Source organism: Glycine max, chromosome 2, assembly GCF_000004515.6.
Source record: "Glycine max cultivar Williams 82 chromosome 2, Glycine_max_v4.0, whole genome shotgun sequence".
NCBI classification, from domain to species: Eukaryota; Viridiplantae; Streptophyta; class Magnoliopsida; order Fabales; family Fabaceae; genus Glycine; species Glycine max.
The window spans coordinates 44,640,741-44,654,636 of NC_016089.4; the positions used below are offsets into that span (position 1 = coordinate 44,640,741).

General features: G+C 34.4%; 1 protein-coding gene across 4 annotated transcripts; it reads right to left on the reverse strand.

The window, feature by feature from the left end:
- Positions 1–2,338: 2,338 nt before the first annotated feature.
- Positions 2,339–13,309, reverse strand: ARF8A (auxin response factor 8a). Of its 4 annotated transcripts, none has more exons than XM_014769457.3 (14): positions 12,650–13,309; positions 12,254–12,396; positions 11,965–12,063; positions 11,808–11,864; positions 11,554–11,709; positions 11,386–11,470; positions 6,975–7,065; positions 6,722–6,886; positions 6,504–6,626; positions 5,805–5,880; positions 4,955–5,102; positions 3,230–4,245; positions 2,959–3,149; positions 2,339–2,765 (listed from the first exon to the last, which is right to left on the reverse strand). In XM_014769457.3, exons 1-14 carry the CDS (start codon positions 12,690–12,692, stop codon positions 2,588–2,590), a joined length of 2,571 nt encoding a protein of 856 aa, XP_014624943.1. In that variant the 5' UTR covers positions 12,693–13,309; the 3' UTR covers positions 2,339–2,587. The 4 variants fall into 4 exon arrangements, with proteins under 4 accessions (XP_014624943.1, XP_006575466.1, XP_040864550.1 ...); XM_006575403.4 differs by having other exon boundaries at positions 12,254–12,369; positions 12,650–13,308; XM_041008616.1 differs by lacking the exon at positions 12,650–13,309 and having other exon boundaries at positions 11,808–11,860; positions 11,965–12,138; positions 12,254–12,362.
- Positions 13,310–13,896: the final 587 nt, after the last annotated feature.

The window sequence follows — 13,896 nt, forward strand, 5'->3', positions numbered from 1 at the left end:
TAGTGCATTAATAATTTACTATTAATAACTTGTAATGTACTTTTTTAAGACTTTTGTAATTTAGTTGTTTCATATGCGATTTTTTTTATGACCAAATCCTTGTAATTTATGTAAATATCATTTTGAAGAGTTGATCATGACTCAATTAACTATTAGATTTTACATTGTAACAATCTGTTTTACTATTTGTTTAATTAAAAAAATGAAACTCATACAAAAATAAACTAAAAAAATTAATGAATTATTAAACCGATCTAAATCAAGTTACAAAAAATGGGTTTGAATTCGATATTGCATTCAGATTAAGCCAAATTAAATACTAAATCACATTATTTGTATGTTTGATTCAAATTATTTTTTCAAAAATCAAACTAAATTGCATCACTAATTTTCCTAATCACAATAGACTAAAAGTCCAATTAAGTCATACCAACAATATGTATTAAAAAACATGTTAACCGTCATGTCATCATCTAGTGTTATTATAGTAAAATTTGTTAAATATTTCATAAAAGATAATAGGAACCAAACTCATGTAATTGTGATACATAAAATATCTTAGTTTACACAATTGGAACCAGAAAACCAAAAGTGTATAATTACAATACTTGAGAGACAAAAATACAACTAAGCGTATTATATTTTATGTTTTCTATCTTTGGCAAGAAATCTTCATAAAGAAAGTTAGGACCATTAGATTAATCCTAAGGTTTCTAACAGTACAAGTAAAGTTTGTCCAATTAGATTTGTCTTGAGGTGACCAACAACCATTAATTGAAAACTTTGTGCCAGGAACTGCGAAATTGTCATTAAGAGCCCCTCCTCTAAGAGGTGTCTGCAAAAGAGACACTTTTTTTGTTGTGAAATCTATTTCCTTCACTTGTAAAAGAGACTCCAAACAGTGGAACTGGTCACTTTAGGCTTAGAGAACAGACCTTATTTCCCTTTCTCCCTCAATTATCTCTTTCAAAATCTCTGAGAAAACGAAATGTTATAGTAATATAGGAGAGAAAATTAATTTAAATTTTATAAAAATAAAATAAAGTGATACTCATGTGTTAAGAACTTAAGAAAGTATTTTCATTGAAGATGCTTAAGAAGTTAAGTTGTTAATTATAGATATCCTTTGGTTGAATAAATTTTACATTTAGTTAGTGAGGAAAGTAATGCCATGATGCAGACTAGGACTCCAATTATGTAAGCAACTAAAATGGAGACAATACATCTATCTATGATTTAGTTCCTAGCTAGATCTTATATAAATGGAAACACAATAAAATGAATACTGGTTTTACAAAATTTTACTACACAAAAGTCAGGTCATCTATCTATTATTTGGTTGCTAGATTGAGTGAGGATATTTTTTGTCATAGGACAAAATCTTGATATTTATCTATACCAAACATGTGTGGATCGATGTGCGTCTTTTTTTTTTAATGCGTAGTGTGTATGAAGCACTAATAATTGGAATGCCCATATCTGAAGTTATCAATGGAATTTCTGATATATATCACCGACATAACATCCGTTTCTAAAATTTTAGATGATTCAAATATAATTCAAAACTAAATTATAGGAAAGATACAAAACCTCTTACTGTAGGACCTAATTCATAAATGACACGAGGATCCAAAAAATTCGGGGGGTTATTAATAAAATAGAGTACAATAGTATTATTGTGTAAATGTAACAATAAAATGTTAGTCACAACAATTAGTTTTTTTTATGATCTTCATTTCATTTGCTTATTGTTTTATACCTTAAAATACTACTAAATGACGTTTTACACGTTAAAAAATTATAACTAAAATACATATTTGATCTTTTTTGCTTTAGTTTTTTTCAGTTTCATTCTTTATGATTTAAAAGCTTAATTTTAGTTCGTAACTTTCTGGAATAATTTCAAATTAGTCGTTATCGCAAATTGCTAAACATGTAACAAAAACATATTCCCGTGTTTTGTAAAAGGATCATTTTTGTTCTTAATATTTTTTTAAAAAAGGTACATTTTGATCCCTCGTGTGTACAAACTTAACAAATTAAAAACATGAAGTACCAAATTGAACCTTCTGAAAAAAAAAATCAAGGAAGAAAATGATCCTTTTAGAAATTATTTTAATATTCTCAAAGGTAGTTACAAACTTAACTAAAAGTGGTAAAGTTAGTCCTACAATGAGGTGATGTTTTGACCACCGAACAGGGAAGCAAAGCCGTCAAAAAAGATGAAAATATGGGGCCTTCTCTAGATTTTTTCTACTGTACAAGTCGTGCAAGGGGTTAATCAGATGCTACAAGTAGTAGTAACACTATTTCTAGCTTTCAGAGCACAAGTTACAAATTGGCACAAAAGTTTGTCCTAGGTTTCTTTCTCATCATATATATAATATAGATTTTTTGTCCTGAAAATCTCAACAATCCTCTACGAAATAATAACGATGTTTTTGAAAGTGAAACAGACAATACAGTATATATTGATTCAGATATGCAAGGTCGAAAAGTAGTGTTCAAACAGAAGTACTAAACATGTGGATATGTAATAGTCTTCTTAACCGTAGGACCTGAGAGAAAAATACATGTTAAAATTCTCTCAGTATTCAAGGGAGCCAATTGATGGTAGTCCTGAAACAATTTCATGAGAATCTGCACCAGTGCTATTCAGCCTCTGTCCTGGACTTGGACCAAGGGATTCCAGGGCTTGTTCTCCCATTTTATGGATATCTTCAGGTGAAAGTATTTTGATATACCATACATTATTGACAAATGATCTACAAAAAGGTTATGCAGGAAATCCACGCACCAAAAAGAAACAAACAAATGTCAGCAAAACTTAGCCAAGTAAAATGAACAAGTATAGCATGTTTACTTATTTGAAGGTTTGGAGATAGAATGCCAAATGTATTTATTAGATCACAAGTTGATTTAACAAGACTTTATATTGTAAGTTGAAGTTGAACTTACTCCCACGGATCGTCTCCAAGGAGAAGAACATCGTTCTCCCTGTCGACGAATACAAGCTGCCAGCCTGATCTAAGAGGGTCTTCTAATTTCCCCTCAATACCAAACATCTGTGCCAACTCCTCCCGCAGCTCATGATAACTGCTGAACCGGGAGATGTCAAGTGAGCGCCCAACTGACCCTGATTTGTAAACCTGTGAAAAGATGATTAAACAAGAATATTTAAGTAAGAGAAAGGCTTCATTTTGCAAAGACTAATATTTATGACTCAAACCTTGACGAATGTTCGTGTCTGGTTTTGAGGGTCAACTTGCCCTGCACTTTGCACCAACTCTGATGAATCTTGACCACAAGGATATAAAGGAGACTGGAATCCAGACTCTCCTAATGGCATTGCTGATGCATCACTATCCGCTGATGCAGTAGTATAACGCGGGACAGTCGTAGGGAGCAGAAGACCAGATGAATCGATGTTGACCCCAAATAGAATAGGATTTTGGGTGTCCGAGTTACAATGTGGTGGCACCATTGCGGTATCTTTTCCAGAATACTGCACATGTTGCATTGAGTTGCCAAAAGCATTAACCTGCAACGGTGTGAATTTTGGGGCCCATGATTGTTGAGGTAACTGTTCAGTCAGCATGGACTGACCACTTCTGGATAAATTCAAGAGATTACCACTCCCTTCAGGACAAAGTGAACCAAGAATGTTTTGTCCTGGTGAAACTGAAGCAGGGAACTTCATGCTTGAATCTAAGAAATCTGGTTTTGAATATGACGGTGAAGGTAGACCAGAGTGTTGCCTCTGATGGAGCTGATCACTTTGAAGTAAAACTGTATCTTGATAAGTGTGCCGCTGCTGCTGCTGCTGCTGTGTTTGGTCTTCTCGATTGTTGTGTGATTTCTGAAGGAGGTGCTGAGACAGGTTCTCTGCCATTACTTGGGCTTGTGGCTGTAGAATATTATTAGAAGATACGGATTGCTGAATTGCTTGCGGTTGCTGAAGCTGCAAAGGAGGATTGGGGTTTCCTGATTGTTGAAGATAATTGAAAGGCTGTTGAAAATTCATTATTTGTTGTCTCATTAAATCTCCACTCCCTAAGTTCTGCAAACCAGATGCAAACATGGCTTGGTAGTGCTGATTATGATCATTTGCAAGTAAAGTTGGATCCATTCTCTGCTGCATCCATGGCAACAAACCAGAACCTTGAAAATTCAGGGAATTGAGAGCTTGGTCTCCAGGTCCACCCCTCAGCCACATAAGCCCATTAGTTGCTTCATCTCTGCCATCTGTAACAAGATCCTTTGTAAAGAAAGAAGACAAAAGAAGTGCCCTCAAAACCACCATGTCCACTTATTATAAGGAGGGAGTAGGAGACACTAGAGAAAAAAATATAGATGAATACAAAAAAAGAACCAATCCCTATTATTTTGGACATGAAAAATGGATGAAATAGGAATTCAAGTCGTAGAAATCTTATGTGGCTAACTAGATTTACCTTAACAAGCCTTTAATATCCAATTTTATTAATTTTATAAAAAAAAAAATTGTGTTGCCTAAGGACCCTGGTTAAAGAGTATTACATATACCTTATTAAATACTTTCAATTACTTAAAAAAGAAAGTACTAGATGATTTTTGTGTTTTCAATGTAATAAATACGTTGTTTTCAAATAAAACCTTTTTTTACTTCTGTTTCCTTAAACATCACCCTTATGTTAGCATTATTGGATAATGAGAAATAAAATTGGGGGAGGGGGATATTTGAAAACCTGACATTTTCCCTTTTTGGATGGTGAAAGGGAGAAATGTGAATAAAAATATAATAGCAAAATGCTCTCAAATTATGCCTTCGCTTTAAATTTTAAAAATAAAAATTTCTTCTTTCATGAGTTTCATCCAATCAATAGCATTAGAGTTGTCACAACATTGATTCTATGATGTGTCACATGGAAGATAAGTAGTGAAAAAAAAATGGTATTGATAGACAGGCATGTACCATGAAAAGAAGAGGTGCCCGGATGCCAGGGTCGTTTCAATCTGAGGGGAAATAGAGATGGATACATTGGAAACGTTGTTAAAGGCTCAATTTCCCATAATGATACCCGTGGCTGTCTCTCTCCAGCGGTTGATTCGTCCCAACCAACCTATCCATAACAGATGCAAAAACAAGGTAAAGAAAAGAAAAGAAGACTCTTAACAGATGCCATACTAAGAGCTGCTTTTAATAATAAATATGTGGCAAAATCAAAATGCTGCAGCACATTGCAGGGGTGTGACCATGTGAGCCTTTTTAGGCAAGGGGATGAAGCTGATAGGCTGATATCAAATTTGAAATTATGATTATCATAAGGTCTCCTGTTTTACATGTTACATCAACAAAAAATAACTAGTTGATCAAGAAGGCAACAAACTATATGGCTAATGAAGCAAGAGGAATACAAAATAAATTATATGAAACAGGATAAATTAATTATGGTCTAGAAAAGGTTATTTATAAAACATGGTTACAAGTTACAACTGAGAAGATCTTCCTCCTTATGCACAATCCACAAAACACATGTAACAGCAAGGAAAAAATAAAAGGAAGCCAAATGCATTAGGTTGTCACCCATGTTGGTTATAGACTTATAGCCATTATGGAGTGTTAAATGCATGCATTTTTACCATGGGCAGAAAGCTAGAGAGGTTATTTCACAACTAGTTCCCATGCTCACATGACAGCAACCTTACCGTTGTACTAAGGTTCACCCTCTTAATAGTCCTATGTAAGTATGTTTATAATTAGAAAGGACCATTTTCATATAAACTGCTAGCCAATCACATGTATTACATTGTGATGACTTTACCTTAACAGATCGCCAATGAGAATTCGGCCAACGAACAGGATCCAGGTCACTTATGCCAGTTATTGTACCCATGTACCTGCAAAACAAAGGTGGCTTGTGCAGAAGTAAAGGAAAAATAGTACAAAGGTAGCTTTTGCATAAGTAAAGGAAAAATAGTACATAGGTGGCTTGCACCACACTCAGAATAATATTTTTACCTCAATTTCCACTGCTAGATTGAAACCTTAAAAACATTGTGTTTGGGGGGTGGGGGGGGGTTCACATTTCAATCAAAGCATTTAAGCACAGGCAAAAGTACAATACCAGACAACCAGAGAATAGCACTTAGCCGTTGATTCCACTGCCATCAGATTGTAATTGCTAACTCTTTTCTCTTAAACCCCAAAATTTAAAGCTGTTTAAAAAAACTAAGCAACTGACTATTTCCAAATCACTCTGGAGCCTTGTATAACTATTTTATAACCATAAATCCAGTTATCAATAAACTTGCCTCCTTACACAATAGATGCAGATGCCATATCAACCTTGTTATAAGTAAGCTATTTTAAAAGGCACATCTTCTGTCATACACATTTATAACTACGTTTAGCCCTTGCAAAATACAACTATCTGATCTAAGAGTTGCAAGAAAAATGTCCAAAATTTTAAGAAAAAAAAAAGTAACATATCTTTAAGAAAAAAAAAAATGGCTACAAATACCTGCGGACACTTGATTCTTCAGTCTCAAAAAGCATCCTGAAACGCATACCAACAGAAACACGCGTATGGTACACAGCTTTGATATATTTTGAAAGCGGTATGACAAATTCAGATGGACTAGCCCTGTCCATGATGTAGGTAGGTGTTAAAACAAGTATTATAATTTCTAATAAATAAGTATCAGATTCAGAAATGGAAATGTAGATAGTAAATACAACCTTGGGTTATAGAACACTGTAAAGCAGCTATTAGTTGCTGCAGCATGAGCAGCAGCTGCAAGAAGCCCAATGTGCATACTATCACTAGATAGAACTGAGGATGGCATGACAGTTTGTGGTCGATTGGCACGACGTATTCCCAAAAGAAGCTGATTCTTTTCATTCCTAAAAATGATGTAAAAACAATAAACAAGCAGTTTGCAGCATCCAAGGGGAAGAAAAGGTAGCATAGAAGATAAAACAAAATAAACACCATATGAAAAGCACAGAATCTCCAGCTACTAGTCGTTTGGCACTAACAAATACACTCCAGCCTGTTGTAAGAAGGTGTCGTTTTGGCTGTCCTGAAATGATAAACACGCAATAGACCTATCATATTGTGCAGAAGATACAACTAGACCAACAATGTTTAGTCAAATATAAGTGTGTAATGGAACTTAGCTTATTTTTTTAATTCTAAACAGCTTATGTTTGGTCTAAGAGAGATTTTGGTAAGAAAAAGGGTTAACCCGAAATAATAATAATCATAATAAATGTTATAAGTAGTATGATTAACAATGATTCTTGCACACAAGCTCTAACTTCTAAAAGATGTACCAACTGTTTGATGTGTTTCTGTTTTAATGGAAACACTGCCTTTGAACCCAGAAAAACTAATTATAGTGAATTAAAACAAATGTAGGAAACCAAAAAGAAAGTCAGTAGTTATTACATCAGATAGATTCATCTGTGTTTCTTAAGCATAACAAATCACAAGCTACCAAATATTGTATGAGGGTTGATAGAAATATGTTACCCTAACAAAGTACAAAAAATCTACATACATCACTGGCAATGAGGCCCAGTGGAAGACTAAAGAACTCATTTTTTGGAACTTCCTTTGAAGAAGCTGATGCTCATTGTCAAAAGGTAATGCAGCTAGTTTTCCATGCTTGTAATACAGCTAGGTTTAAAAAGTTACATAAAATTTTATGCAATTGAACTAATATACTGATTTACCAGCATACTTGGATGTATTTGTCATGGCAAAGGTTTGCTATATTGTTCTATTTGTGTGACCTAGAAACTTGCATAACATTTTGCAAAAGATAATACAGATTTCACAGAAGATGGTCAATTTTTTTGGCCTTGCTTTCAAGGATTATTAGGCATACTTATGTAAGGTTAGCCAAGGAAGTAAAGCCAGAAACTCAACCCTGGTATGTTTTATATTATGGACAGAGGTTTTTTACTTCATCAGGATTTGAATCAATCCCTTTATTTATAAGTGAAAGATAGACTTACCTAAAAGATCTACTATATTTCCTATGGGATATAGTACATTATTCAAACAATACTAAAGTTGTTTATACTAACATGACCAGGAAAAAAATCACATCACTATAGATTAAATTTCAATAGAAATGCATAAGAAAGTTACAAGTCATAACTCAAGTAAGGTGGCACCTCATAATATTAGAAATAAGTTTTTTTGACAACATAACATAACACAGCACATCCGCTGAATCACTGCTATACTACACAAACATAACATCTTCCCACATTAGAAAAACCATCATAGACCACCCAAAATACCAACAGCAGTCCAACCAGAGACACAGCCACACACACCCATGTGCTGACCAGCCAAGACGCATAAGGAAACCATCACATGCACTGCTCCCAAGCTGACTGCATTTTCAGTTGAGAAACTAAATACTGTCTTAGTAAACTACAAATAGCAGATAGAAGCATCCACAAATTGAACAGCAAGACTCAATCAGAAGCACTCATGGATCATATCAAATCTCCAAATCAAGCCCCTACAGTCCACAATTGAAGCTGAGTTTTAGGCAAAAGGTCAAATGAATGGGAGAAGCCATCCTAGGATTTGGTTCTTTACATTTTGAGAGGGCTTTTGGGTTTTAAGTTTCAGAAATAGGCCACTCAGCCAGCAAGGTAACATCGCCAGATCCTATTGATTTAACAATCCAGCACATCAACCCTGTGCAATCTCACAAAAACGAGCTCAAGTTTGATCAGGATCGAAGCAGAATGCAAAAATCATAACAGTGTGTAGTTTTGACTTCCTTGATTAATGCCAGAGATAATCAATGCAATTTTGGTAAGCCATTACACCAAGGATTTCATCTCACTCTAACTTCAATCTTACAAATGTTTTTTCCTTAGTTATTAGAATTTAACGACTCACAATTTGAATCCTATGATTCAATACAATTCGAATCTCACAATCTCAGAATTTGATACAATTCAGCTACCTGTTGATTCAGATCATAAGATGAATCTCAAATGACTTTGCATCTTACGATACATGAACAAATCTGTGCAATTTTGTATCATCGATACGAATTACATGATTCAACAAATCATTAATTTTTTTCTTTTTTTAACTTTTCTTTCACCAATTCTCATGAAAAAATTGAAAAGTCATACAAGCTAAAATTGTTAAATGAAAACGAATTTAAGGAGCACTTCGCAAATTATCATATTTGATTAGTCTACTACTTTTTGTCACCAACTCATTCAATGCATGCCCTCTATTTTGATATTCCATTGCTTCATTTCCACTCTTCTAAAATAAAGGCTCATAATCTCAGATAAAACTAATAATTTTATTCTGAAAGACTTATGGTTAAGTTGTTTAATCTATTTCTAGTATAAAATTATAACACTGAACACCATATCTCATCTATATAATATTGGAAGAAATTTTTGATTTTCTCTTAATCTTTTAATCACGATTAAAAATTAGCTCAGTCATTCACGATTTGAATCTCAATTTGATAACCTTGGTCTTTTTAACTACTTAATTGACCCTTCATCTTACTTTGTACTCTTGTTAGTGAGTGTACTGATACATGTAAGATTTAATTTATACAATTAGCCACAGGCATTAAATTATAGAACCCAATAATCCATGATAAGTTGATGAAAAAAGATTAATAATCAATACTTTTTTTTGTTTAGATAAAGGAAAATCCTAATAAACCGTTTCTTAAAGTGATATAGTACTAGTAAATTTATTAACTATTTGACACATTATGTACTTTTTATTGGTAACGTGTTACTTTGTATCTTTTTCCAAATCCAACACCTTTAACATGATATTCATTCTATGCTTATAATGTCAAGTAATACTCAATCAAGCTTAATAATAGACATTATATAAAAAATTTCATGATGGCCTGAACAGATAATCATAATATTTTTTCATGCAAACATAGTAATAACACATTAGTGGCATCAATTACGATTTTATGTTTATATCTCATTTGTTAATTGTTTTATACTTCAGAAAACAAATTAGAAAATGACATTTTTCTGTGTCTTTTACAATTTCAAGGAACCATTTGTAGATTCGACTTAAGAGTTTACCTATTATAAAAAATAATAATAATAAACCTATTAATGATATATATGCATAACATAATTCTCTTAAGACAACAATAATTCAATATCTCAACTCTACAATAAATCAAATTAGCAAACCACGATGATAAAGTGATAGTACATTATTACTAAATAAGACCAAACTACATGAATGACTAAATCATTCATAAATTCATAAAAGCATAAGTTACTAAAGTAAAAACATTTCAAAAAGATTTAATTTCTTCAAATCATTTGAGCCACATAGTAAAACACTAATCATTGGGCGGCAAAAGTTACATTTGATGTCAAACTCACTAACTCACTTTTGGACTCAAAAGTTTATGCGAGTTTACATGAGTTTATCCAAGTTTGACTGTGAATTAACGTGTTCTCTCTACCTAGAACCAAAAACTCACAGGAGTCTACTAGTGAACTCGAGTTTTACAACCTTGCATACCAATTCTTCAAACTTACCTTAAGATCTTGTCACATGAGAGCATGATCCAGACAATAAATGAATTGCTACATCAGTTTCTTGGTAACCAGGGTTTCTTTGAGAGGGATTAAGAGTTAAGTCCCAAACAGAAGAAAAAATTAATTTTCCACCAAATGTGTCTAATTGATTCAAGTGCATCATCTTCTTCCCCAATTGTTTACAAGATCATTGATAGTAGCCAGATATTTTTTGAATAGTAAATTTTATTTTCAGAAGTTTTCATTGGAGTGTATTAATAGGTCAGTCAAAAGATTCCTAGAGCATCTATCTTATTAATGATCCCTACAAGTATGTAAAAAGGATTATTTAAAAGCTTTAAAAATAATGGGAATATTTTTATCTACAAAAGGTATGTGTAAAATATTGCTTTCTTGATTTTCTAAGTGACCGATGTTTTGAGACAAACTAAAACTCCTAAAGTGATGGATAATATGATGAAGAAGGAGTAATTAAAAGCAAAGATAAGGAGACAGGGCAAAGAACCATCGCTCGACAAAATTTAGTTAACCTAATGCAGTAATGCCATAAATACATTTCATTCCTGTTCACCACTACTTTAGCATACAGCAAAGATTTTATTTTTTGTACAATGGCAGGTTTTTTTTTGTAAAGCAAAGTACCAAACCAAGGAACGGTCTATATGTGGTGGAAGTATAAAATAGCAGGCCATTTGATTACACTCAATAGAGCAAATAATCCTATTATAATCTTCTTTTAACTTAGTGGAACTCACCCTATAAAATGACAAGATGTGAAGATAATAAGAATGGAATCAACAAAAAAAATAAAAGCTTACCTCGAAAAATATGTCGAAACTTCCACTCAACATCATGGAGATCCCTAGCAATTAGTTCTTGCGCAGGTGGTTGCTGTGAGAAATCCTGTACAGCCGAAATAGAAGAGAAATATATCCAAGTCCATCATTCTAACCAGAATTGAAACACAGGGTAAATATGAACACTACCAATGGAGGGAAAACTTTCTCAGCAGCGCGACGAGGAACAGAGAACCCTCCATGTGTGCTGGTGTCACTTGCCGTTAATGTCTTGCAAAAATAATTTGAGGGCTGCTTACTTGGAACGCCCAACTCCATGGGAAGAAACGTATCCTTCTGCTCTTGCTATGCACACAAAATTACAAACAACGCAATTGTCAACGCCATAAACAAGAAATGAGCCTATCACGGATAAACAAGTTGTGGAAAGAGCAAAAATATACCGGAGTCAGCGGCTGCAACGTCATTTGAGCATACACTTCATCTGTTTCAACATCTGCCTGAAAATCAAGACAACCTCTAGTTGACTGCATCTACTCTAGTGGGAGGTAGACCTAATTCAACTATCAAAGCAAGCAACATGGAAGGTATAATACCCACATGCATTGTAACATTGTGAAGTTGGCAAATCAACTGGGGTGGCAAACTCGGGTAATTGGGTATGTGACCATCAACTTCTCTGTTGGTTGTGGCAGCAACCTAAAACCATTGTTCAGCACACATGCTCAGTCCAATCCTCCATTCAACAAAATCCACCACGATAAGATTGAATTGCTTCCAATCCCAAAATTAGCAAGAAAAGTTATGCATCCACCTTCGCATGCAAAGTAGACAAAAAATTGAAAAAACAAGGAGTAGAGTGGAGTAGGGACTAGAGTAAAAAAAGCACCTGCTCGCTATGACCCTGAGGGAAATAAGCCACACGAGTCCCTGCAGTTGGTAGGGACACCAAGGGACCCGCGCATGCATGCCATAGCTCAGAATTCAAACACTTCTTCTCCCCTCCTACCATCATTCCACACATCAAATTATCTCCAAAAAGAAAAAAACAAAATTAAGAGGAACAAAAAAAAGTAGGAAAGAACACTCACAAGTCACAAGCCAATGTTGAAGCAAGCACAAAAAGGTTTTTGAAAGGGACAAATACTAGTATATTACTATACTTTATACTAATACTAATTTTTTACATTTGAAGTCCACTCTAACCAAGAGCTCAGAATAGGGTGCTAAATGATTTTATTTTTTCCAAATTTAAAAAGGTAAGAAAAATAGAGTGAATGGATACCTTCATGTCCCTGCTGACCCAACCCTGATGTTGAAAGCTTCATATCAAGCTTTCCCCTTTTTCCTCCTTTTTGAAGACACAGTATTCAGCAATCACAGACACACATGGAACCCTAGCTCAGTGCCAGCATCCTCAATTTCCCCAAACCCATTAATATTATTATTATTGTAATTATCATTATTGCATTCCCCCATGTTCCCCTCCTCCCACTTGCCAATGCACTCCATGCCCAAACAAAAAAAAAAAAAAACAACAACTTCCCAAAAAATCAAACCCACCCCAAAACCCCTTCAAAGGGATCCATGAAGCTCCGCAACATGCTCTCTACAAACCTCAAAACCCCACCAAAAAGCAAAGAAGAAAAAAACACCCAGAAAAGGAAAACATCAAGCAAACGCAAAAACCACAAGTGGAACCCAATTGGAACATAACAACAGCTTCAAAGGTGACACGTTCTCCGAGATCGCCATGAAAGAAACTGAACAAAACGAAGAAGAAGAAGAAGAAGAAATATCAAAAATATGAACGACCAAGGAACCACAAGCAAGTGAGAGTATGTAAGGAAGTAAAGGCCCTCTTTTGTGGCCTATCGCTTTCGGATTGAGACCCAAGTGAGGATTTTTGGGTTTGAAAGACACAGTGAAGAGAGAGAGAGAGAGAGCGTAAAGGAAGGGTCTTTGCCATATATAAGGGGGTCCCGACCAAGCTGGACATGGGTGCAGAGGAGGAGAGAGAAAGTGAGAGGAGAGAGAGTGTTTCGACAAAAGGAATCGGAACCGTTCGATTATCCGTACAGTTCAATCGTGGCCGTTGGTTCCGACTGATGTGACAGCAGGCATGTGCCACCATCCTTCAGTGGTCGTTGTCAGAGTACGGAGAATAGAGAAGGAAAATATATTGCCATAAATATAATAATAATAGTGATAATATTAATAAATTGTTTTCTTTTTTTATTAAGAGAAAATAAATAAAATATCTAATAAATGAAAGTGAGGGTTGTGTTGCGAATGAGAGAGAGAAAGCGTGCCACGCAAATGGATGGGCAGAGAGAAGAAACTGTGTGTGTGAGGCGTAATAAGTAGCAAGAAAAAGTTAAAAGCAAAGAGATAGATAGTCATTGATGATGGATGTGTATTCCTACTCTTTTTCTTCTTGTTACTTTTTCTCTCTCCTCCATTTTGCATCCAAATGAGATAGTAATATCAACATATTTTAGTTTCAAGGATATTGAATCCCAATTTCATTTC

Bases quoted from the DNA above. Each gene is read 5' to 3' on its own strand.
- ARF8A (XM_014769457.3), bottom strand. From the start codon at position 12,692: ATGAAGCTTTCAACATCAGGGTTGGGTCAGCAGGGACATGAAG. The intron at 7,066-11,385 runs GTAAGCTTTTAT...TTATCATTTCAG, and splicing joins GTTTCGACATATTTTTCGAG to GACAGCCAAAACGACACCTT. The intron at 5,881-6,503 runs GTATTTGTAGCC...TTTGTTTTGCAG, and splicing joins GAAGAATCAAGTGTCCGCAG to GTACATGGGTACAATAACTG.